Source organism: Hippocampus bargibanti, linkage group LG08 (assembly GCF_051943395.1).
Source record: "Hippocampus bargibanti isolate YZ-2025 linkage group LG08, ASM5194339v1, whole genome shotgun sequence".
Classification (NCBI taxonomy): domain Eukaryota; kingdom Metazoa; phylum Chordata; class Actinopteri; order Syngnathiformes; family Syngnathidae; genus Hippocampus; species Hippocampus bargibanti.
The window spans coordinates 14,002,050-14,028,381 of record NC_142741.1 but is presented as its reverse complement, the minus strand read 5'-3'; the positions used below and the strand labels follow the sequence as shown (position 1 = coordinate 14,028,381).

At 42.4% G+C, this 26,332-nt stretch overlaps 1 protein-coding gene and 1 pseudogene across 3 annotated transcripts in view; both read left to right on the top strand.

Moving 5' to 3' along the window:
- Nucleotides 1-26,332, top strand: part of itgb5 (integrin, beta 5) — a 59,834-nt gene that overhangs the window by 20,067 nt on the left and 13,435 nt on the right. For 2 of the 3 annotated variants that reach the window (XR_016115889.1, XM_089003470.1), the window contains exons 10-11: nucleotides 5,775-5,949; nucleotides 7,512-7,766. Coding sequence is in view for 2 of the 3 variants with exons in the window: in XM_089003470.1 (XP_088859596.1) it covers nucleotides 5,775-5,949; nucleotides 7,512-7,766 (430 nt within the window). In the remaining variant the exon portion in view is untranslated. The remainder of the gene's footprint in view (nucleotides 1-5,774; nucleotides 5,950-7,511; nucleotides 7,767-26,332) is intronic. The other variant, XM_089003471.1, reaches the window with a different exon arrangement.
- On the top strand, nucleotides 20,569-26,155 carry LOC148894605 (ATP-dependent RNA helicase DDX18 pseudogene; annotated as a pseudogene).

Here is a 26,332-nt window from a genome sequence, read left to right as displayed (position 1 = left end):
AGCCCGTTTCCACAAGCTGATAAATTCCTTCCATAGATCTTGGTCGCCCTCTTCTGGCGGCTTTTTGGTGCAACACGAGGTTTTCAGACCAAGTACAGCAAAATACATTGACGTAATGGAAGGTCTCCTACAATGTCTTTTTTTCGGTCAGGGGCGTTCCTTTAGCCTCGTCAATAATATTCAGCGCAAGTCTTAAAAGGTAAAATATAGCTATATGCGGTGGAATCTTTGTAAAATACGTTCAGTAGAAGTCATTTGAAGCCATTTTACAAATTATGGACATAACTTGTCCAGAAACGTCGGTTGTCCTTTAAACGGGTGTTCTTTCTTGTTTTTTTGTGGCTACCCATCGCATTAAAATGTATATTGCGACCTTGATGTCTTGAAAATGGTTGGGAGCGGCTTTGTACAAGTTGGAAGTCTGCCCTCGAAACCTTGTGTCATTTTCTTTTCGTGGCATTATTTTCCTCGGACTGTTGGGATGGCAACGCATCTTGGCCGGGGCCTCACAGGGTGGATTTGGCCCACATTGTTACTGAATGGCGGCTTTACTGAATAGGGACTCCCAAAAAGTTGGGGCTCACATCATTTACGCTGACGAACGAAGTGTTTGCAGGCTAGGAACAAAGACTTCGCAAGGAAAGAGAGGGTGTCGCTCCATCTGTGCAGAGAGTGGGATGCTGCATGTCAATGACCTCACACAAAAGTAGGCTCAAGGAGGAAAGTGACTGTCAAACAAAACAAAAAAAAACATTTGGCAGGAGGAGGGATTCTTTCCAGGGCATCGGTAGTTCAGCAAATGTTCTTCTCACACTTAGATTGAAAGCAACTAAGCTCCTTTTCCGTTCTCTACTATTTTTTTGTCTCTCAACATTTTGTGCTGCTCTTATTGTTGTGATTGTTTTGACAAACATAAAACCGCTGCCAAGTGATTCAGTGAAAATTCTGTCAACCTCACAGTGCAGAGGCACCAGGTTTAATTCCAGCTACAGCCTCCCTGGCGTTTGCATGTTCTCCCCGGGCCTGCGTGTTTTTTTTTCCAAGTGCTCCGGTATACTCCCACATTCCAAAAACATTCATGGAAGGCTGATTGAACACGCTAAATTGTCCCGAGGTGTGAGTGAGGAACGTGAATGGCTGTTTGTCTCTGTGCATGCAGCGATTGGCTGGCAACCGGTTCCAGGTGTCCCCCGCCTACTGCCCGAAGACAGTTGAAAGAGGTTCCTGCACCTCTCACAACCCTTGTGAGGATAAGTGGATTCAAAAATGGATGGATGGACGGGTGGATGGACTCGTGGATGAACGGATGGATGGATGCATGGAAACTCAATATTGGATTGGATTGGATATGCCTTTATTAGTCTCACAGTGGAGAAATTTACATTTCACAGCAGCAAAGTGATGTCTACTTTTTCAAATCTCGTTCCATAAACCTACGGAGAGGAGATGGGCATCTTTTCTTTTGCTCATTGCCGTTATTTGCAAATTTCCCCATTGCGGGACGAATAAAGGTATTCTGATTCTGATTCTGAGATAGTAGATAGTTTCCTCTTGTTCGCGGAACATTTTTATCACATTTTGACTTGAATGATGTTTGTTTATTTATTGGCAAGGGTCACTTTGTTTATTTATTTTCTAATTTTAGGCCTGGTGGACCACCCGAGTGCTGTGTGTTTCATTGACGAGTGTGTTGGAATGAAAAATAAAAGCTCTAAGATGTTTGGAGGAATACATTGTGATTGTCTGCAATTTAACCCCCGTCGTACAATTCACAATCACACCGAGTTATTCTTCAATAAGGTGTCTCTCGGACGGTATGCACTGGAAAAATACATTTTTCTTGCTGCTACAGAAGGGCACCGATGATGTCAATGGGGGGGGGGGGTAACTAAAGAACTCTACGTTCCAATATAATGTACAATCAGCGGAAAGGTTTGTGCAGTTGGACAGTCTGGGGCTAGATGGATGCATGGCTTGAGGAGCCCATGATGAGAAGAAAGGGGCGTCAGCGAAGAGCGCCGATGCATATGTGGAACTGTCGCGGCTTGGAATTGAAGCAGATTTACGTGGGGCAGGAGCTGTGAGACAGTCTCTTTTCGTCAGTGGATGCTACAGCTTTGTTTTTGCTTTCAACATTTAGCTTGGAGCAGACGTGCACATTCCACCATGACGTCCCTGATCCACTGTTGAAAAGGACGCTTTGATCTTCTCCTTTTTCATCTAGAACGGCTGCATACAACAAAGAGTGCAGAAAGTGCTTAAGATTGAGTGACTGTCTGTCTTTTGTGTTGTCACATTATTTGTTATTTAGTTTTTTGATGTTGTTTTGACTTCAAGATGGCGCCGCGAGAGTGGCTGACTTTACAGCAGGTCCTGCATTTTGTTTTTCTACTTCTTCCTTTCCTTTCCTCTTACTTTCATCACTTTGCTGCTATGAAATGTCAATTTCTCCACTGCGAGACTAATAAAGGCTAATCTAATCCAATTCAATCCAATCCAATAATCAAATGGTTATCGACCAACTTTACCAATGTGTGTAGGAACTGTGCTCCGTCCCTTTTTTCCACTGGAAAGCATACAATCATGGTCGCAAGCTATGCGACCTCAAAAGTGTGGTGTTGTTTTTAGTTGGCTTTCCAACATCACAGACAGATACGAGTGCTGCCAAAGAGAGAAACATTTTATGTTGAGGAACAGGAAATGGAACACGGGCTGGGAGTAAGTGCGATATTTGTCTCTGTCTTGACTTTTCAGTGGGTCGAAAAAAAGTTGAAATCATTAGTAAAATTACAACTCAGGCCACCCAAATCTTAACTACTTCTCTAATTAGTCAATGGATGGTTGGGCTTAATCCTGAACCTTAAAAACATTGCAAACAATTGTATCCCTCCAGATTAGTGGGAAATGTTTGGGGATCATCCTTTTTTGTTTCCTCTGCACACAACAAGGCTTACTTGGGCCTTTGATGTGTGTGAAGGGTGGGGGTGGAAATAGAACTGAGGTTGTGAGCATCTTAATGTTCTTTTATGCAATACTGTTCACTTTTTCATTTCTGTAGTTGCAATATTAAAGATTAGTCTGAGAGAATTTTGGACATTATTCATATGGGAATTGTTTTAGGTAGTTCATTTTCCATCAAGGGTGAAACCATACTTACTGTACCCTTCAAAACACATAGTTGTCCAACTATTTCATTCCCCAACTGAATTTTCTCAATGAGCACATTTGCCTCTATCCTCTACTCCTCCTACTTTCCGCGTGTTTCCCCCTCACACGACTTTTGACAACCCTCTTGGTTGTCCTTATGACAGTCATGAAGTTGGGGCCTTCCGCGCGATTCACATTGACACTAAATTTAATTGTGTGCCTTGCTCATTAGCTCGTTAGTGATACAGAGGCGGCAAGGGAGATGGAATGTCCTGTCGGCGCCATGTGATGTCACCACACTTCCTGTGTGGCTCATGCTGGGGGCCATTACACCACCTACAGGAAGTGAGGAGAATATGGTATAGATGCGAGCTTGAACAGCTTCCACCATGTGACTTTGTACTTTCATCACATTTGGACACCGTGTTTGGGGTTGGGTCACTTTTCTTCCTTTCTTTGAGCAATCAGAGCTGCACTTTGTCTATTCATTGAGTGAGCTGCACCCATTGGTATACTGTTAGCATAACACGGTCATGTGGAGGTCAGTGTGCGTGTGTGCATGCGTGTGTGATCGCACATGGCTGATGTGTTTGCCAATATGGAGCACATTAACCATCTTACAAATACAGAAACAATAGCTACTGTGGCTGAAATTGTGTTGTTCGGATGCTTTTAACCTATTCACTGAACATCTCATTAAATACAGCTGTGCAGTGAAATTACAGTACTGTATATCCAAAACAAAAATTTGACCTAAAATCGATAAATGTAACATTTGATTGACATTTAGAATACTTCTCTATTATTATCTCCATCACACTGAGGGCATTTTCTAATATTTTGGTTGGAGTTGAAAATCAATGAATGCTTTATTGGCAAATGGTATTCAATTTGACAAAACTTTTGCGGAACATAAAATAAAATGATGATTTGGCAGAGATACGGAAAATGACGAGACAAAGGTCTACAATGTTATTTTTCAAGTAGAGTATTTTTCACCAACTGGAAACTTACCAGATCTAGACTTGTGAGTGATACCGTCTGATTCATTCATTCATTCAACTTCCTGACAGCTTTATCCTCACGAGGGTCATGGGGGTGCTGAAGCCTATCCTAGCTGTTTTCGGGCACAGCACCCTGAATTGGTTGCCAGCCAATCGGAGGGCACACAGAGACAAACTACCATTTGCGACCGGGCCGCCCAAGTTGAAAATCAATAAAGCCTATACATTTAATAATAATAAATTAAATTAATTAATTAATTAATTAATTAATTAATAAACAAGCAATACATTTCAGAGATATCGTAAATGACGAGACGAAGGCCGACAATGTAATTTTTCAGGCATACAGTATTTTTGTGTTTCTCACCAACTGGAAACTAACCAGATCTTGACTTGTGAGTAATACAGCTGGATTTATTTATTTCATTGGGACAGTGTACACGAATCAACACAACAATAAACTGTGTAAATGCCCCGGATTTAGCATCAATTCGAGTTTTCTACCATAGTCCCAAGGGAGGTTTCTAAAATAGCACATTGAGACACATTAAACTTTAAAGCAACAATGGCAGAAATAAGAACCAAATAGGTAAGACGTCATAAAACAAGACGAAGTACAGTCAAACCTCGGTTTTCGAACGTCTCGTTTCCCATCCAATTTGGTTTTCAACCAAATATGTCAGATTTTTTATGCCCCGGGATACAACCGAAATTTGGTTCTCAACCAAACTTAATGCATCTGAATGCATCACTCGACTACCCTCTGCTTCCTTATACGTCACGTCTTCCTCATTGTCTCATTGTGACCGACGCATTAATATTGTTGTTTTATTTTTGCAAAAATGCTGACATATTTGTTTAAGATCTCCTGAATAGTATGGATTTAAAGCAAGCAGAGGATGGTTTGAAAAGTTAGTGTGCCCTGTGTTTGCCCAAAGACAGCTGGGATAAGTGCCAACACGCCCCATGGCAGAAAGATAGATTTTTATGTACAGATGTTAATGTTGATGTTAAAAATTGGTGAAAATCAAAGTTTGTCTTTATAGAATTTTACACATGACCTGTTCTATTATTAAGTTTTTATCCGGTTTATGCGATGAAATAGTTAGTTGTTTTCTAGACTTTGAACGGATTAAGATTTTGCTGTTCGGTTTTATGAACAAATCGGTTTTCAAACAGGTTTCTGAAACGGATTATGTCGAAAACCGAGGTATCACTGTACTCAATTATTTACACTGGAAAGGGCTGGAGTCTGGAAATGGTGTATAATGGGTGCCAGTCTGAAACCAATGTTTAAAATTTTTTTTGGGGTTGGGGGGGCTGGGTAGTAGTTACAAAGGTGACAATTTGACCCAATTTTGTTCTATGTCTTGTTTTATTTCAACAATGTCCTTTAACAAAACATGCATAATCTGTGTTTTAAATGTACACTAGATTTTCACCACTGCTCTCACAGGTGGGACTGTTGTTTGTTGTGGTGAAGGAAGGCGCTGCATGATGAGATCATTTTCCAGTATTTTGGTTACCCGTCCTAAAGACATTGGAGGTTCAAAATATTAGTAACCAAAACAATAAACTGGCCTTTTTAATTTCTTCCTAATTTTTCCCCGTTCATCACTTCAGGTGTCATTTAACGTGAGCGTGGAGGCGAAGAGTTGTCCTCTGAATGGCATCAACCATAGTTTCACGATCAAGCCGGTGGGCTTTAAAGACCGCCTGCAAGTCACTGTCGAGTACCAGTGTGAATGTGGCTGTACCCGTGCGGCCCAAATCAACAGCACCATCTGCAACTCCATTGGTAACTATTATCTTTTTTTTGCACCATTTGTTACAATAAGAAATATTCCATTCTGTTCTTTCTTACTGTTTCCTTTTTTTAATTTTAAGATATCTATCTATCTATCTATCTATCTATCTATCTATCTATCTATCTATCTATCTATCTATCTATCTATCTATCTATATATATATATATATATATATATATATATATATATATACACACACACACACACACACACACACACACACACACACACACACACACACACACACACACACACACACACACACACACACATGTGTGTGTACAGTGGGGATACGATACTATTGCTATGAACGCAAGGAGAAAATTTACATGCCGCAGGATCGGATATATCGATAGTCCGGTTATATCGATATTTTTTCAGACTCCCAAGAATATCGATATAACGTGTATATATATATATATATATATATATATATATATATATATACTATATATATATATAGTAAAGTCTCGTTATATCGATATCGGATATATCGATAGTCCCGGTTATATCGATACTATTTCTATGCACGCACGGAGAAAATTACATGCAAACAGGGTCGGATATATCCATAGTCCCGGTTATATCGATATATTTTTCGGACTCCCTTGAATATCGATATAACGAGACTTTACTGTGTGTGTGTGTGTGTGTGTGTGTGTGTATATATATATATATATATATATATATATATATATATATATATATGTATATGTGTGTGTGTGTGTGTGTGTGTGTGTGTGTGTGTGTGTGTGTGTGTGTGTGTGTGTGTGTGTGTGTGTGTGTGTGTGTGTGTGTGTGTGTGTGTGTGTTAGAAAGAGGAGTCCACGTGGCTTGTAGCCATTTGCTTGTACCTTTTGCTTTATTGATTAAAACAAACATTGTTTTTTTTTTTCTTCTTGAAGAAGTTGTCGGCCACCCGGGCCGAGACGTTTTGAGAGTTGTACGCCTGACGTAAACGTTGTACGTCCCGGGACTCCGGGTAGACGTTATTTTAAACATTGATAGAAAACGTTGCTTAAAAACAACAGATTGACATTGTATACTATCCTGTCGTATAGGAGATGCCAGCGTGTCGTCATTTGTTATGATCACGTGAGCCTCGCGGCAGCCATTTTGAATGCTTTTCGATTTATGACCGTTTGACTTACGACCGTTTTGTCGGAACGGTCATATTTAATGGTTATTAAAGTCATAATTAACCATTGCAGTTCTTTCAAAATGATACAGCCTGATGCATGCAGTTCTGGCAATTTGAAGTTATGCATTTGAAGCAGAACTGAAAAAATAATTGCATCCAAAAATTACAAATACAGTAAAGTCTCGTTATATCGATATCGGATATATTGATAGTCCCGGTTATATCGATACTATTTCTATGCACGCACGGAGAAAATTACATGCAAACAGGGTCGGATATATCGATAGTCCCGGTTATATCGATATTTTTTCGGACTCCCTTGAATATCGATATAACGAGACTTTACTGTATTATGTGACAATATGCAGTTGTGGTTTGAGCATTATGGATTTGAAATGTTTATCCTGATAGGCACGTACAAATGTGGTAGCTGCCAATGCGAGTCGGGCTACCTTGGTGCACGCTGTGAGTGCCAAGAGGGGGACGCGAGCAGCATACACTTGAGCGCCTGCCGAGAGGACGAGGGCAAGCAGGTGTGCAGCGGGCGCGGCGAGTGCAGCTGTAACCAGTGCTTGTGCTACGAGTCTGAGTTCGGCAATATCTATGGTAGCTTCTGCCAGTGTGATGACTTCTCATGCGCCCGACACAAAGGCATCCTGTGCTCAGGTAACTTTGATATAGTACAGTTGGTTGATTGATTGAATTACAGTGATACCTCGGTTCACGAACGCAATTGGTTCCCAGAAAGTGTGTGTAAGGCGAAAAGTTCGTCTACCGAACATTTATTTCCTATGAGAAACCATTAAAAATGAGAATAATCCTTTCCCAGGTCCCCATAAAACATAATTTTCTCCTAAATAAGCCTTAAAACTACAGAAAATATACCTGATTTTACGTATAATAAATGTGCTATTGGATTGTAATTAAAGAAATAAACTGTACTATATAATAAAGTTGTTTTATTTACCTTCGTGATGTTCGTTGATGTAGTTGCCTCTTGATGATATCCAAGTGAAGTTGCCGTGCTTTGCCGACAACAATAGCCTCACTCACACTGTCCCCTGCTTGCAGCTTTTCGTTAAGTTTTTCAACCTCTTCTATTGCTTGAGACCGTTGCTTAGACAACACAGAAACACCTTTAACCACTCGTAGCAATGATAGACTTAGCATACTGGTACTGGGACGCTAAGTCACACAAAGGCACACCTTGTTTGTGTTTTTCGATGATCTCCTTCTTCTGCTCGACCGTAATTTTCTTTTGTTCGGCTTCACATTAGCCTGTGGTGGGGTCTTTTTCGGTCTCATAATTGCAAAAGTATCCTCGATAACAAACCACGTCCGCACTCAAAGAAAGGGGTGACGGGTAGGTAGGAGGGGTAAAAGTAAAACTGAAAATGTATTCCTTTTTGTCTTAATCAATGTACCCTCTAAGCTGCGCATGTGCAAAATTACCTACTGTTGTCACTTTCTCAATACATGCCAGATATAAACAGCATACTTATTAGCGTAGAGCGGGGTGGCCAACCAGTCAGAGATGAAAAGCCATTATTTTTTATTATGTTACTGCAAAGTGCCACACACACACACATACACTCACGCACACACACACGCAGACACCCGCACGCACACACGCACACACACACATGACCATGCACACATGAACATTGCATGCACGACGAGCAACAGCCGGAGCGTCCGAACATAAAAAACCTAAACACACAAACACATAAATCTTTTTTTCCCCAATTTCCTCCTCCCACCGTTCGCAGTCCACTTGGGACCAATCTGCTGGCTCTTGGTCGATTGTGATCGACTAAACATTTACCACTTAGCACCGATTTCAGAATCAGAATCAGAATACCTTTATTCGTCCCGCAATGGGGAAATTTGCAGTCCACAGCAGCAATTGAAGAGGGATGGGGTTGGGGTGGGAGTGAAAGGATAGAGATTTCTGCGCATGAGTGGTGATCTAGTCATCTGATCGGCTGACCTCTATGTCAATCAAGTAGCGGGATTGATGATAGGCTGATGCGGTTCATTCTGTGTATTCAGGAACGTTTGAATGGAAGCGCCATCGGCGAGGCGTTTTGGTTGTCATGTGAAATCCCGGGATCCACATTGAAGCAGCCAAAGAGCCATATGCGGCTCACGAGCCTCGGGTTGGCCACCCCTGGCGTAGAGGTTGGGGATCTGATCCCGTTTCGGCTTCCCTGTGTGGAGTTTGCATGTTCTTCCTGTGCTTGTGTGGGTTTTCTCCAGGTACTCTGATTTCCTCCCACACACCAAAAACATGCATGACAGGCTGATGACACACTCTAAATTGTACCTAGGTGTGAGTGTGAGCACGGGAGGTTGATTGTTTCTGTGTGCCCTGCGATTGGCTGGCAACCAGTCCAAGTTGTCCCCTGACCACTGCCGAAAACATCTGGAATAGTATCCAGCAACCCCAGCGACCCTTGTGAGGATTAAGTGGATGGATGGATGGATGGATGGATGGATGGATTTGGGTGGGTGGAAGGAATCGGGTTGGGTGGGTAGATGGGTGGATCTGGGTTGGGTGGGTGGATGTATGGATGTCATTAATAGAGTGGGAAGAAAAATAAAATTGTGCCCCCTTCCACAATCTCTCGAATAGGTGAAACAGTTGGAGTTTTCTAAAGACTGAAATGTGCACCGGTGTTTTCTAATCATTATGACACATACTGATCTTGCTCGAAGACACTTGCTTTGTTAATTTCACAAAATCTCAATTTTACAGTCTATACAATGATTTTCCTTTTATGTATGTTACAAACATACTGTAACATGACCCCTGTGTAGGTCTCAGTTGTAGTCAATTATATGACTAGAGTTGAGTTGTGGCTTATTTATTACCGTGACAGATGCAGCCTATGCTAACTGTTTTGCCTGTCCCACTTATTGCTCAAGATATACTGTAGTAATAAGAATCATAATGATGATGATTATTATTAATAATTTTAGTAGTAGTAGTATTACTAGAGACCCGGTTATCAAGTGGTTAGCATGTCGTCTTCACAGTGCAGAGGTCGTGATTTCTATTCCAACTGCGGCCTCCCGTGTGGAGTTTGTATGGACTCTAAATTGCCCCGAGGTGTGAATGTGGATTGTTGTTCCTTTCTATCCGCCCTGTCATTGGCTGGCAACCAGTTCAGAGTTTTCCCCCCTGCCTAGTCCCCGAAGATGGCTGGTAGATGCTCCAGCACCCCCGCGACCCTGATGAGGATAAAGCCGTCTGAAAAATGAATGAATTTTTATTCTGAGTAATATTGGTCACACAAGTTCAAAATAACCAAAAGAAAAGAGACATGCCAGGCATTTGTGCTGTCCACTTGTTATCTTGCCAATCTCTTCCTTATCAGCTGTGGAAAAGAACCCCCTATGCATCTCTTCAAGATTATTACCAATTTGGGATCCTTTTTTTCAGTGTCACCACCATCTATTTACAATGATACCTTGGCTTACGAACTTAATTGGTTCCCAAACAGAGTGTGTAAGGCGAAAAGTGTGTATCTCGAAAATTAATTTCCCATGGGAAACCATTAAAATGAGAATAATCCGTTCCCAGGTCCCCATAAGACATAATTTTCTACTTTCTAATTTTCTAAGCCTTATAACTACACAAAATATACCTTATTTATTATAATAAATGTGCTATGGTATTATAATTAAAGAATTAAACTGAGGTCTTTTGGAGTTCAGGGGTCACTCCTTAAGACTTTCTATGACTCTGTGGTGACTTCAGCCATCCACTATGGAATTGTCTGCTGGTCAGGCAGCATCACCACCTGGGACAGGAAAAGACTAGAGTGCCTTGTCAAGAAGGCCAGTTCTTTCCACCCCCACCCCCACCCTCTCCTGCCCACCCTGACAGCACCGGGTAGCTCCTTCACCCAGACACTGTTACACGCGCGCTGCAAGAAGGAGAGTTACCGTCGCTCGTTCCTACCGACTGCTGTCAGGCTTTGCAATTCTCAATGATCACATGTGAAAAAAAAACGGACACTTGTAAATATGGGTTGATGCAATACAGCTACATGTATCAATATGCCTTTCTTGATAGTTGCACTATGTACAGGTTTTTATCAAACAGTTTTGCACATTTACATTTTCACAGTACAGTGGGGTCTCGTCTTATGAACACCTTACAAACCTTTCGGTTTACGAACGTCAAATTTATGAAAATTAAACCTTGAAATACGCACTACACACCCACCACGGCTGGCGGAGTGTTCTTCGGATCTGGGGGAGTGATCTTCGGCGGAAGCACACGACCGAACAGCGCTCCAGCCGGCGCACCTTTCCACACCCCCTCTCTGAATTCACACGTCGATCACATCCGAGGAGCTATTTGCAGATAATTCTGCTATTATGGGACCAAAAAAAGACTGTACCACAGGCTTGTGTCCAGCTTGTGTCGAAGAAGACACAAAACAAAATCACCGTTGAGGAGATGAAGGAGATAATTGAAAAACATGAACGAGGTGTGTGTTTGTGTGATTTAGTGGCCCAGTACGGCTATGCTAAGTCAACCATTGCTACCATTCGCCGCAACAGAGAAGCCATCAAAGGTGCGTTTGTTGCAAAAGGTGTTTCCGTGCTGTCAAAGCAACGGTCTCGGGCAATCGAAGAAGTTGAAAAACTTCTGTTAATTTGAATTAACGAAAAGCAGTTATCCGGCGACAGCGTGAGTAAAGCAATTATATGCGAGAAAGCACGGCTAATTCACGCCGATATCGCCATGCGGCAACCTGGAAGTTCGCCGCTTATTGAGGACTTTAAAGCCAGCAACGGATGGTTCGAGAACATCTGAGGGCGAGGAGGAGGAGATGGCTGCAGCATCAAGTGAGCTCATCACGGCAAGGTTGGCAAAGTGCAATGATGTGCAGGCTTTTATCGAACAGTTCCATCCAGAAAAGACTGTGGCTATGAGAATCATCAACATGATGATCGATAATGTTATGCCTCAGCTTCGTAAGACCTTACAAGTCAGAAAGCAACAGGTGTCAATTAAGAGGTTTTTAATCAGCAAAAATGGTGAGTCTCCAAAGAAGCAAAGAAGAGAAGCCACACCAGAGGTTGAGTTCTCAACAGTCCTTATGGAAGGTGACTCTCCTTCCATAAGCCATCAATGACCATCACAAAGGTAAATAAAACTTTATTTTACCGTACAGTTTATTTCTTTAATTACAATCCTCATGTAATGTGACTCTATTTCCAAACAGCAATTCCCTCTGACCTCCGACCTCCAACGCCATTCCATCAAGCCATCAATGACCATCATAAATGTAAATAAAGTGACTATTATACAGTGCAATGTATTTTTTTCATTACAATATAATAGCACATTTATTATACATAGAATAAGGTATGTTCTCTGTAGTTTTAAAGCTTATTTAGTTGAAAATTATATTTTATGGAAACCTGGGAACGGATTATTCTCATTTGAATGGTTTCCTATGGGGAAAAAAAAATGCGATACACACTTTTCGCCTTACACACTCTATCTGGGAACTAATTAAGTTCGTAAGCCAAGGTCTAACTGTAGACAGTTGACATTTATATTTTGTTATGCTTAGAATATTTTGTTTTCTATCCTTTCACCCCCCCCCCCCCCCGGCCCCATCCCCTTTCAAATTGCTGCTGTGGACTGCAAATTTCCCCATTGTGGGACGAATAAAGGATTTCTGATTTTGATTCTGTACTGTATAATAAAGTCATTTTATTTTCCTTTGTGATGGTCGTTGGCTTGATGGAATGGATTGGCCGGAATACATTGGCCGGTTTCATCAGCATGAAACACTTGATGAGGAACGTAACCTTCTTTCACCATCTTGAGGAATGATCCCTTGCCGGTGCTTTCTCTGTGATAATTGTACCTAGTTCCTCATCAATTGTGTTCTGTTTAGCTGGGTTGATAGCTTTTTACATCAAGTATACAGATGGATTGTGCTGTTGTTTGTGGAGCCTGATTGATGGGATATTTTAACCTTGCAATGTACACTCTGCCCTTGAACCATCAAAGTTGAAACTCACTGTCGTCTCTTTAATGTTTAAGCCATCCCCTCACTGCTGCGTTCTTGACCAATCATGTGGCTTTAACCAAAGACTGGGGGCGGGGAATAAAGGACAAAAAAAGCCGGCAGCCATTTTGTTGTTAGAAGAACGGGCTCGTGCGCGAACGACACATCTGTGTGTGTGTGTGTGTGTGTGTATATATATATATATATATATATACATACATACATATATATACATATATATACATATTGTGATGTCACGAGAGGCTGTGTCCTGGAAGGCAAATACATCCCCCTAAGATGGCTCCACCCAGAGAGAGTCTTGGCCCCACCTGGTGAAAGGCAGCAATTAAACCCACACACCTGCGGCTGATAAGGGCTTGATTGGAAAGCAGGGCTCTTAAGGCAGAGAGCCTTTGAGTGTGCAGCTTGGGGAAAGACAAGCTCGATTGCTGTGCTCTGTGGAGAAGTTGATTGCTGCGTGGAACTCATTGCCAGTTGGGACCGCACGACTGGACACTGGATTTGAACCTAGCTAAGGTGGCTAGGCTACATGACGAGGACGTCAAGAGGGGTGAGGCCTAGAGACTCTTGTGAAGAACTCCGTCTTCAGTTTTACCTCAGAAGAGACTTTATTTGGATTTAAGCAGCAGAAGAGACTTTATTTGGATTTAAGTAGCAGAAGAGGGAAAGCCTACATGGAGCGCCATAACCAGGTGGCTGGCATAGTCTACCGAATCATCTGTGCGGAGTATGGACTGGAAACCCCAAGGTCAAAATGGGAAACACCTCCCAAGGTGGTGGAGAATGACCGAGCAAAGATCCTGTGGGACTTCCAGATACAGACCGACAAGATGGTAATGGCCAACCAACCAGATATCGTGGTCATAGATAAAGGGGAAAGGAAAGCCGTTGTCATGGATGTAGCGGTCCCGAGTGATGGAAACATCAGAAAGAAGGAACATGAGAAAATCGAGAAATACCAAGGGCTCAGAGAGGAGCTGGAGAGAGCCTGGAAGGTAAAGGTGACAGTCGTGCCTGTGGTGGTCGGAGCACTCGGGGCAGTGACCCCCAGACTCGACGAGTGGTTGCAACAGATCCCGGGAACAACATCGGATATCTCGGTCCAGAAAAGCGCAGTGCTGGGAACAGCACGGATACTGCGCAGAACCCTCAAGCTTCCTGGCCTCTGGTAGAGGACCCGAGCTGAAATGGGGGGGACAGACACCACCCATGGTGGGTGAGGCGAGGATTTTATATATATATATATATATATATATATATATATATATATATATATATATATATATATATATATATATATATATATACATTTTCTAAGTGGAACTGTTCAATAAAAGCCACTTTGTCAACATTGTCTTGATACTCTCACTTGATGCTGCAGCCATCTCCTCCTCCTCGCCTTCCGATGACAACTCCATCAGCTGAACACAATGATACACATTAAAATGGTCCTTCCAATAATCCCTAAGGGATAGTTCGGTATGATTAGTCACGTGAAAGCACCAAGTAAATAAAGCCTTCGTGTCAAACTCCGGTCCTCGAGGGCCGCAGTCCTACATGTTTTCCAAGTCTCACTGTTGCAACATACCTGTGGCTGTGTTGCAACTGGTGCTTCTTAAAGCTTGCGTTCGCTTGCTGGTCCATGGGCTGCAGGAGAGGGGTTGTGTTGGGAGGGAGGAATTTCACCTCGATGAAATTAAGATCACCCACAAGTTCCTCCTCCAAATTTGGTGGATGCGCTGGGGCATTGTCAAGGAGAAGAAGACACTTGACAGGGAGTCCTTTCTTCTCGAGATATTTCCTCACTGATTGAGCGAAAACATCATGCCTCCAGTCCATAAACAGGAGATGAGTAACCCAAGCTTTGGTGTTGGACTTCCACATTACAGGAAGCTTGGATTTAACCACCTGGTTTCTCTTGAAAGCCCTTTGGTTTTCTGAATGATAAACCAACATTGGTTTTATCTTACAGTCACCACTGGCATTCGCGCAAAACAGGAGGGTGAGCCTGTATTTCATAGGTTAATGCTGAGGGACAGACTTTTCTTCCTGTGTTATGAAAGTCCTGTTTGGCATCTTTTTCCCAAAAAGGCCGGTCTCATGTGCATTAAATACTTGCTGAGGAATGTAGCCTTCTTCTTTCACCATTTCGAGGAATGATCCCTTGTAGGCTTCGGCAGCTTTACCGTCAGAACTGGCTGCCTCACCATCACGAATAACGCAGTGAATCCCTGTACGGCGCTTAAAGTTCTCGAACCATCCGTTGCTAGCTTTAAAATCATCAATAAACGGCGAACGTCCAGGTTACCGCATGACGATATCACAGTGAATGTGCTGTGCTTTCTCTGATAGAATTGCTTTATTCACGTTGTCGCTGGCTAGCTGCTTTTCGTTAATCCTATTCGTCCTATTCATCTTTCTCCATAGACAAAAAATAGAAAGCGTGCCAACAACTATCGATAACAAGGGTCGCAGGGGGTGCTGAAGCCTATCCCAGCTGCTTTCGGGCACTCGACGGGCGACACCCTTAACCGGTTGCCAGCCAATCGCAGGGCACACAGAGACAAACAACCATTCAAACTGGTATCTCTGCAATGTGTGGTCGACACGCGAACCACTGGGACAACCGGGCCGCCCTTGGTAAATATATTTAATTGCCCCCCCCCCCCCCAAAAAAAAAAAAACCCACCGCAAATTTGGTTGATTTTTGTTGCCCAAAAAAAAACCCAAAAACATTTCAAAACCACCTTTCAAAGTAATGCCACTGTCAGGCTGAACTTGACAGATGCAACGTCTGCTGTGCAGGTGGTGATTTTCGAGCAAAGGCTTTCCATGACAGACATGGTATCATTCATTGAGCTAATTACAGCCACTGAAGCTGAGCGGTGAGCAATTGGGAGTGTTTCCGAAAAGGCAGCCAATGTTACGATCTTGTCATGGTTCGTTGAAACTCATAAAGTTCACCAAATGGTCACCAGACAGTCGGCTTTTCTTCGGTTGTCGCAAGGAAATTTGAATCTGTACAAAATATATTTGTGACAGAGGAAAACCACAAACCCTTTTACAGAGCATCTGGCGAACATGAGGCGGACTTTTTACGAACATTTGTAACCTTGAATGAACTCGATGCAATCGATCACCACCTCAGTGGCGTAAGCGCTTTAGTGTCAATTTTCAAGTTCAATTCTTATGATGCAGGGCATGAACAAACCATCTGTTTAAAGTGATTTGTTGATTTTCATTAATCCATCAATGTTTTTTGTTGGAGGGGAAATCTTTGTTTTTCTACAGTAGCAATTGTACATAAAATTGTATTTGTATATGTATGTATTTAAATATGTATATGATCATTATCAATAACCTTGTGTTGAGCAGTTGTTTCTTCTGTGGCTAGGATGTTGTTGGCTGCAGTCGATGCCGGGTGTGACTTGGAAGGCCCAGCCTGTGGTGAAATAGTCTTGGCAAAAATGTGCAATTATGCAGATGTCCTTGAACGCCTCAAAGTGTCTGGTGCTCGAGATTATATAGGCTGGAGGTAGCTGGAGCTACAATGATTATAACGGGATGTTGTTCTCCAAGGTTGTGCAAAATTGCAAGGAGGCACTATACAGTCATGTTTGGATTACTGTTTGGAGCAGGGCTCGGGAACCTTTTTGACTAAGAGAGCCATACAAGCAAAATATTTCGTGTTTTTTTTCCAGTGAGAGCCGCACACACACATGTGTATGTGAGATTTCAATAAAATGTCAAAATTCATTATTTAAAATAACTGATAATACTCACCATTAATATGAATGGTTTGCTGTTCCTCGTGATTGGTAAAAATCCAGCGAAACTATCGTAATGAAAGTCAACTTGTCCATACGCGAAGTAACTCCTTGCTAGCCTGCACACTGCTCATTAGCTTGCACAATTGCTCTCTGCTGTCTATCGCACAGTATACTGATGCTAACATTAGCATGGGGCTTGTCAAAGTGCCACTGACATTCGACTGTTTCATTGATATTGTTTCATTGCAAATTAGAATCACGGCAGAACCTGTTTTCTCGACAAAGGTGAATCCTTCGGCGAAACCTGAAGTGTACGATACTCATCTTCTTTTTTTACTTGTCCGCTCATTCAAAAGGGGCTTTTACCTGTTTCGACAGATGCTACCTAAGTCAGTATCATCCAATCAAATTGTGCTTTCTGCCAACCTTGGTCAGTATCATCCAATCAAAGTGCGCTTTCACCCAACTGCAGCCTAATAACGAAATGAACAGCGAAAAAGAGAGAATATGTATTTAGTTTTATCTGCGAGCCAAATGCAATCATCAAAAGAGCCATATATGGCTCGGGAGCCATATATGGCTCGGGATCCATCGGTTCGGGAGGGCGGTTCTATGAGTGGCTTTGATGCAACCAACGACGGCTGAGAATTGGCACGTCACCTATGGGATCATGGTTCATTCATGTAATTGAATCTAGTCGCTGAAGTAAAACTGGTTCATTGTCTCTTTTTTTTCTTTTCGAGACATGGCTCAACTTGTACGTGACACACAAAATCCTCCAGCATTTTTTTTTTTTGGGAGGGGTGGGGGTGGATGGGGTTGAGTGCCACACCCTTTCCCCACACCATTGCAACGGCTAATAACTCTCACTTGAAATCTGATCCTCCCAAATACCAGAGCTGAACTGTTTGTCGAACGTGCATCAAAGGGCAGGTGTGAAGAGTCCCAAAACAGGTGATGTGTCTGTGGGAGATTTTTGGGTGGTTCTTCAGCCTGCAGCCCTGGAGGATTATCGCCTTTACTGACAGGGTGCTGACAGATGTCTGTTCGTGTTAAATAATCTGCTGAGTTATGATCATAGAGTTTTAGTCTTAAAAGCATGTTTCTAAACGCATGTTCTTATTTTATTGCTAAAAAAGTATTACAAACTCAGTCAAAAATCGACAATACGTTTGGTGTCATTACTGTTTTGAAGTCTGTTAAAAACACTGATGATCCTCAGAATTAGAGCATAAATGCTTCCGCATCGCTGGCAATCTTTTTTTAATTTAACCCTTTCATGCACTCTAACCTCATAATGTGATCAAATGTCCAACATAGTAACCACTGTGCCTGAAAGGGTAAAACAATATCACCCTCGCTCACAAAATGTATTAAAAAGAGTATAGATGGTAGAGCCTGGACTTTCTTTGTGTGTGTCGTGTTTATTAAATGACATTGCCAACTACTGGCTTAGCATGCATATTACATCACTTTTTAGTGAAGTTTTGTTCTTATCGTAGTCATCGTCTATCCTTCACCACACCTTTAGACTTCTTCATTTTACTTTGCTTCTCTATAATTTATTAATCGTTATCTGGATGTTATGTTGCACAAGTGGCAAAGTCGTTAAGTTGCCTAAACTGCCTTATGCATTCGGTATTGATGGCGCTCTGTTAAACTGGTGACAGTGTTTCCAGCAACATTAAAATAACAACATGAAGTTCCTGCTCCCTATAAGTGCGACAAGAGGTCATCCGGCCACTTGCTTCGGTTTTGCTAACTCTTTATTTTGTAAAGTTTCAGTTCTCCTTCATACAGAGGAGAACAAGAAGTTATTTTCTCATCACCACCAATGCAGCATTGAGTAATGACATGTTTGGACCCATGCAAATGTTCACTTTACAGTCAGTATTAGTACAGTGACCGCATTTTAAACCGCAGCTAACTGGAATGTCTTTCTGTTACGAGCGATACCAAACCCCTGCGCCTACAGTGGTTCTTCCAAAATATGTTTCATTTGGAGCCGATCGGAAATTATCTAAAGCTTCCTGATCTGTTCCAGGGTCAAGATGTCACAAGGAGCATAGGAAGATAGTTTGCATCTCACGCATTATACAAGACAAAGCACATCCTTGGTGTTAATTCTTGAAATGGGGATTCATCCATTTTTCGCTGATGAATTAAGGTTAAAATAAAATCACCAAATTTGATTTAGATTCTTTTGTACTCTCTTCCATCCTCTATGAATCTAACATTTCTCTAGTTTTTGTATACCTATACCTTTTAAAAGCAACTTGTTTAATTAATGATTTTTTTTCTGGGGACAGTATCGAATGTAATAAGAAGACTTGGTGGTGGAATTGGGAGGTGCAGGAGTTTATACAGAGAAAGAAGTTAGCAAAAGAAGAGGTGGGACACTGAGAGGACGGACGATAGTAGACACCAGTACAAGGAGAGGCAGCGCACAGTTAAAGTAAAGGTGGCAAAGGCCAAACAAGAGGCCTATGATGACTTGTATGCTAGGCTGGACAGCAAAGAAGGCGAGACTGATCTTTACAGGCTGTTCACTTGAAGTGGATGATGGTAAGGACCTGCAGCAGGTTCGGGTGATTAAGGATAGAGATGGAAAGAGTACTTTGAAAAAATTGATGAATGAGGAAAATGAGAAGGAACAAACAGTAGAAGACGTGACTGTTGTGGACCAAGACATAGCAAACATTAGCAAGGATGAAGTGAGGATGGCGCTGAAGAGGATGAAGTGTGGAAAGGCACTCGGGCCTGATGATTTACCAATCGAGGTATGGAAGTGTCTTGGAGAGGTGGCAGTGGTGTTCCTGACTGGGTTATTCAACAAGATCTTAGATGGTGAACAGATGCCTGAAGAATGGAGACGAAGTGTACTCGTGCCCATTTTTAAGAACAAGGGAGATGTGCAGAGTTGTAGTAACTACAGAGGAATGAAGTTGATGGCCATACAATAAAACTATGGGAAAGAATAGTTGAAGCTAGACTAAGAGCAGAAGCGAACATTTGTGAGCAGCAGTATGGCTTTATGCCAAAAAAAAGAGTACGACAGATGCAGTGTTTGCTTTAAGAATGTAGATAGAGAAGATCAGAAGGAATTGCATTGTGTCTTTGTAGATCTGGAGAAAGCGTATGACAGTGCCCAGAGAAGAGTTGTGGTACTGCATGAGGAAGTCTGGGGTGACAGAAAAGTATGTCAGAGCGGTGCGAGACATGTATCATGACTGTAAGACAGTTGTGAGGTGTGCTGTCTGTGTGACGGAGGAATTCAAGGTGGGGTTGGGACTCCACCAGCGGTCAGCTCTGAGCCCTTTCTTATTTGCTATGGTGATGGACAGGCTGACAGACGATGTGAGACAAGAATCTCCTTGGACCATGATTTTTGCAGATGACATTGTAATCTGTAGCGAGAACAGGGAACAGATGGCGGAGAAACTAGAGATGTGGAGGTATGCCATGGAAAGGAGAGGAATGAAGATTAGCCGCAGCCAGAATATATGTGTGTGAATGACAGAGATCTAAGTGCAAGAGTGATGCTCCAGGTAGAAGAGATAAAGAAGGTGGAGGATTTTAAGTACTTGGGGTAAACTGTCCAAAGCAATGGGAGGTGTGGAAAAGAGGTGAAGAAGCATGTCCAGGCAGGCTAGAACACCCGGAGAAAAATGTCAGGTGTGATGTGTGATCAAAGGGTTTCAGCTAGGATGAAAAGAAAACTGTATAAAACGGCGATGAGACCAGCCATGATGTTTGGACTGGAGACAGTGCCACTGAAGAAAAGACAGGAAGCAGAGCTGGAGGTAGCAGAGCTGAAGATGTTGAGGTTTTCTTTGGGAGTGACCAGGTTGGATAGGATCGGGAATGAGTACATTAGAGGGACAACTCATATTTGGAGAGAAAGTCAGAGAGCATAGAGCTCATCTACAAACTTAAATTTATGCCCAGGAATGGGACTGGTGTAGTGGTTCTTTCTCCAACACGAGAGTTGGCAATGCAGACGTATGGTGTGCTGAAAGAACTGATGACCCACCACGTGCACACATATGGCCTCATCATGGGAGGCAGCAACCGATCAGCGGAGGCTCAAAAATTGGCCAATGGTGTCAACATCATGGTTGCAACACCAGGCCGTCTGCTGGATCAGCTTCAGAACACACCTGGTTTCATGTTCAAGAACTTGCAGTGTTTGATCATTGATGAAGCTGATCGCATTTTGGAAGTGGGCTTTGAGGAGGAACTGAAGCAGATCATAAAGCTTCTCCCCAAGAAAAGACAGACCATGCTGTTTTCGGCGACCCAGACTCGGAAGGTGGAGGACTTGGCTCGTATTTCTCTAAAGAAAGAGCCTCTCTATGTTGGAGTAGATGACAATAAGGACACAGCCACTGTCGATGGTTTGGAGCAGGGCTACGTAGTGTGCCCATCGTAGAAGCGCTTCTTGTTGCTCTTCACCTTCCTGAAGAAGAACCGCAAGAAGAAGCTAATGGTCTTCTTATCCTCCTGCATGTCTGTCAAATTCCACTATGAGCTGCTCAACTACATTGACCTCCCTGTTATGGCCATCCATGGCAAGCAGAAGCAGACCAAACGCACCACCACCTTCTTCCAGTTCTGCAACGCAGATTCAGGCATTTTGCTCTGTACAGACGTAGCAGCTCGAGGGCTGGACATCCCAGCGGTGCCTCCAAAATGTTGCGCTCTCCACTATAGTAAGGGAGATACGGTGTTGTGGGATCCAGAAAAAAACCACAAGACAAGCAATGTGATACGTCTTGACTCAACAGTGGTTTACTTCGAATGCCCCGATCTAATGCAAACGTATGCGCACAACAATTTCCGGTCCAACGATCTAAATCGGTCCGACACGAAACACTAACCGAAGCAGGCGTTCCATGTTTAAATAAACATTTCCGATATATATCATTTGTAAACCAATAGAACTACGCGAATGTAACCCAAAATAGGAAATACGATAATTTACAACCTGTCACATCCAGAGGAGAGAGAGTGACTATATCGGGAGAAGTATGCTGAATCTTGAACAGCCAGGCAGGAGACCAAGAGGAAGACCGAAGAGGAGGTTTATGGATGTTGTCAAAGAGGACATGAAGGTAGCTTTTGTAAGAGAAGAGGATGCACAAAATCGGGTTAGATGGAGGATACTGATTCGCTGTGGCGACCCCTCAAGGAAAAAGCTGAAAGGGAAAGAAGAGTATCGAATATGGAAGGCCCCTTCCCCCTAAATGTTTTGTCACCCTCTTATCATGATAGAAGGACACCATTTCAACATTTAGCCTTGGAGAACACATATTAATCATTCTTGAATAGTGGATAATGTTGATATGACATTTAGTCAGGGTCACTCTTCTAGTAAACTGTGCACAACATTAAAGATTTGGATAAGCTGTGATAAAGCCTCATCACCAGTTTAATGGGGAAGAGAAGAATCACTTCATCTTTTACTGGTTTCTGCGGTCGCTGACTGTCGCTTTGTTGGTTTGTGTCCTCCTTTGTCTCGGTTCACTTGAAGTGGATGAGGGGAACCGGTCACAGGCTGCTTCCTTTCCACTGCTCCTTGCAGTCGCTGCTTGGGTGCATCTCTCATTCTCCTCTGAAATCTCAAAGGCAAACTCAGCCATCCTCCCCGCGTGAACAAACCGCGCTCCTCGCCCACAGTCGCCTGTGTCATTAAGTGTTGTGGTTTTCACTTGTTGGCGTCATTCACTCTGCGCCGTCGACCAAATGTGCTCCACAGAAAACGCTTCGATTCAAATTTCCTTTCGCAGTAAGACAATCTGTCTGAGGAAGTCCAGCAAAAGGCAAACATGACACAAGCCACAAGCACATGGAACCACAATGAGCCGTCTCTTTGGAAACAGATCAACAAGCAGTTCTCATTTTGAAAGTTGGAGTTAGTGGGTGGGACACAAGATTCAGACTTTAGTCATGATTAACCTCTTGGGTGTTTTTTTCTTCATTTCTGGTCTCTGTCCATTCTTGATTCATAAAGTATGTTGTTACTTTCAGTTCGCTTGTTTCCAAGTGTGTGTTGGATTTTTTGTAACACGACATAAACTCTTGTTTCACATGTACTAGATGCGTTCTTCTTATTGAAGTTTTGGAAACTTGCGAAGCATCGTACACATTCGTAACCTCATGTCAACTGCATTTTTTGTGTACCATCAAAAAAGCTCTGCATACTTGTCACGGGTTATTTATACACCTTCATAAATGTGCAAATGTGTCTGTAGGTCCTCGAACTAAAATAACGCTTCCTAGCAAAGTCGTTATTCGGAGAATAATTCCTAACTACAAATTTGTATTGTATTCTTGAGTGTCAAGTTCTCATCTCATTTTCCATACCGCTTATTCCTCATTAGGGTCGCGAGGGGTGCTGGAGCCTATCTCAGCTGTCTTCGGGCACGAGGCGGGGGACACCCCGAATTGGTTGCCAGCCAATCGCAGTCACACTCACACTCACACTCACACCTAGGGACAATTTGGAGTGGTCAATCTGCCTGCCATCCATGTTTTTGGAGTGTGGGAGGAAACCGGAGGACCCGGAGAACATGCAAACTCCACACAGGGAGGCCGGACCGGGACGCGAACCGGCGACCTCTGCACTGTGAAGCCGGTGTGCTAACCACTCGACTACCGGGCCGCCCGAGTGTCAAGTTGACATACATTTTACACTTTGGCACATTTGCAACTAATGGCACGGAAGGCAGCCCGCTAAAAATATATTGTTAGCTCATTTCTTCTTTATTAATCTCCAAATATTGACTCAAGCGCTCTTACCCTGTGGTGTTAGAATCCAGCTTGTCTCCAGGCTGCGTATAAGGCTGTCTATTAGCAAAACTGCTGAAGGAGTATTTTAACTTGTGCTGGCATGCTTTAATCTGGGAAATACTTTTGGATCCCATAATTATGCCTTCATCGGGCCAAGACCGTGAGCGTGCACCCTATCCTATATTGTAAAAGCAGCATGAGGATTTTTGCGTTGCTTTGCAAAGTTTAGTAGAAAAGGTTCAAAATGGTGAAAAAAAATGTCACTACTCCTGTTAAATCTGAGCAGGTTTCATTGATCTCAAACCATTGCATTGTAATTTAAACACAAAAGTCAAAAATTGTTCAAACAGGAATGAATCCATAAACGAAGCTTTACAGACTGCCTTGATCCAGCATTGTCATTTTGATGATCTAATGCAGTGTTTTTCAATCTCTTTCGATATTGTGGAAAAAAGTGTATTTTAACAATTATTTCTTGTATTGTTACTATGAGCGTTTTTAAACATTGTAAACTCACACAATATTATAACACAGCAAATAGAAATCCGATCATCAGAATCAACTTTATTGGCCAAGTATGTAGAACACACAAGGAATTTGTCTCCGGTAGAACACGCTGCACTAGTATCATCAAAAAAATGGAGAAACAGGGTGAATCCTGTGATCCTGGCCCACCCACAAACTGCCTTGCTCCAGAATCAAAACAATGGCTTCAGAGAGTTCAGATTCGGAGAAGATGCTTTCTTGTTACTCATCCAGTTATGCATATGATTCAAATAGTTCTGTAGAGGAAAGCATAAGTGGTTTGCGATTAAATAAGTCCTTGCGTATCATTTCAAGCAGTATGCAAGCGACGAAACGACATATGAAGCATATTTGAAGCTCTGTGAATTAAACAGCTACTTCCCCCAAGCCATTAACTCTTTAAACAGTAACCCAAATAGAACTGTATAGTTCCTCTTTGCAATTTTTTTTGATGATGATACTAGTGCAGTGTGTTCTACCGGAAACAAATTCCTTGTGTGTTCTTCATACTTGGCAATAAAGATGATTCTGAAGTTGATCAACTTGACGTTGATGCTATATAACTTACAGTATTCTCCAGTGCCAGTACCCCAACATGACAAAGGGTTTTAAGTGCCCTTCATAGCTGTTCGCAACTCTACTGATGTAGTTTTGTTTTCGTTTTTTGACACTTAAATTACAGTCCAGTTAAAACGTTTCAATCCTATCAACTTCACATCATATTCCATGAACAAGAAAGTACCTTCTCCAGAGCAAAAAAATGCAGACCCTAACGTTCGCTTTCCTACAAAGTACTTGTGACTTTTGTTTTTGGAAGTACAGTAAGACCTTGGCTTACAAACTTAATTGGTTCCCAGACAGTGTGTGTAAGGCGAAAAGTGTGTATCCCAATTTTTTTCCCCATAGGAAACCATTTAAATGAGAATAATCCGTTCCCAGGTTTCCATAAAATATAATTTTCAACTAAATACACCTTAAAACTACACACAACATACCTTATTCTATGTATAATAAATGTGATATTGTATTCTAATGAAAAAAATACACTGCACTGTATAATAAAGTAACTTTATTTACATTTGTGATGGTCATTGATGGCTTGATGCAATGGCGTTGGAGGTCGGAGGTCAGAGGGAATTGCTGGTTTGAAAGAGAGTCACATTCCATAAGGACTGTAATTAAAGAAATAAACTGTACTATAAAATAAAGTTGTTTTATTTACCTTTGTGATGGTCATTGATGCCTTGATGGAATGGCATTGGAGGTCGGAGGTCAGAGTAAATTGCTGTTTGGAGAGGCACATTACATGAGGACTGTAATTGAAGAAATAAACTGTACTGTAAAATTGTCATGATCTGGTTGGCGACCAACGGGTGGCGCTGTCGGCCCCGCCTGCACCTGCACAGGTGCTGGTCGTCCCGATCAGTGGCGGACTGCCACGTTCGGATTGGCGACCAACGGGTAGCGACGTCAGCCCTGCCTGCAGCCTCGCAGGTGCTGGTCGTTTTAATCAGTGACACTTAAAAGGACTCCCGGCACGACCATCCGGTGTCTGTTCATTGTTTGTTGCATGCTTTGTCTGCAATTGCATGCATTGTATGCTGTGCATGTGTTTGTTTAACCTTGGCGGACTTTTACACTTGGTTTTCTTTTGATACTTTTTTTCTGTGTAGATGATTTTGATGTTTTACATTTTGTTCCTGCTGACCTTTATTTTAATACAATTTGTCAAACAACCTCCTGCTCCCTCATGCCTGCTTTTTGGGATCCGCACCCGCCATCACCACCTTGCAAAAACGTGACAAAAATAAAGTTTTATTTACCTTTGTGATGGTCATTGATGGCTTATGGAAGGAGAGTCACCTTCCATAAGGACTGTTGGTAACTCAACCTCTGGTGTGGCTTCTCTTCTTTGCTTCTTTGGAGACTCCGCATCATTTTTGGTGATTAAAAACCTCTTAATTCACACCTGTTGCTTTATGACTTGTAAGGTCTTACGAAGCTGAGGCATCACATTATCGTTCATCATGTTGATGATTCTCATAGCCACAGTCTTTTCTGGATGGAACTGTTCGACAAAAGC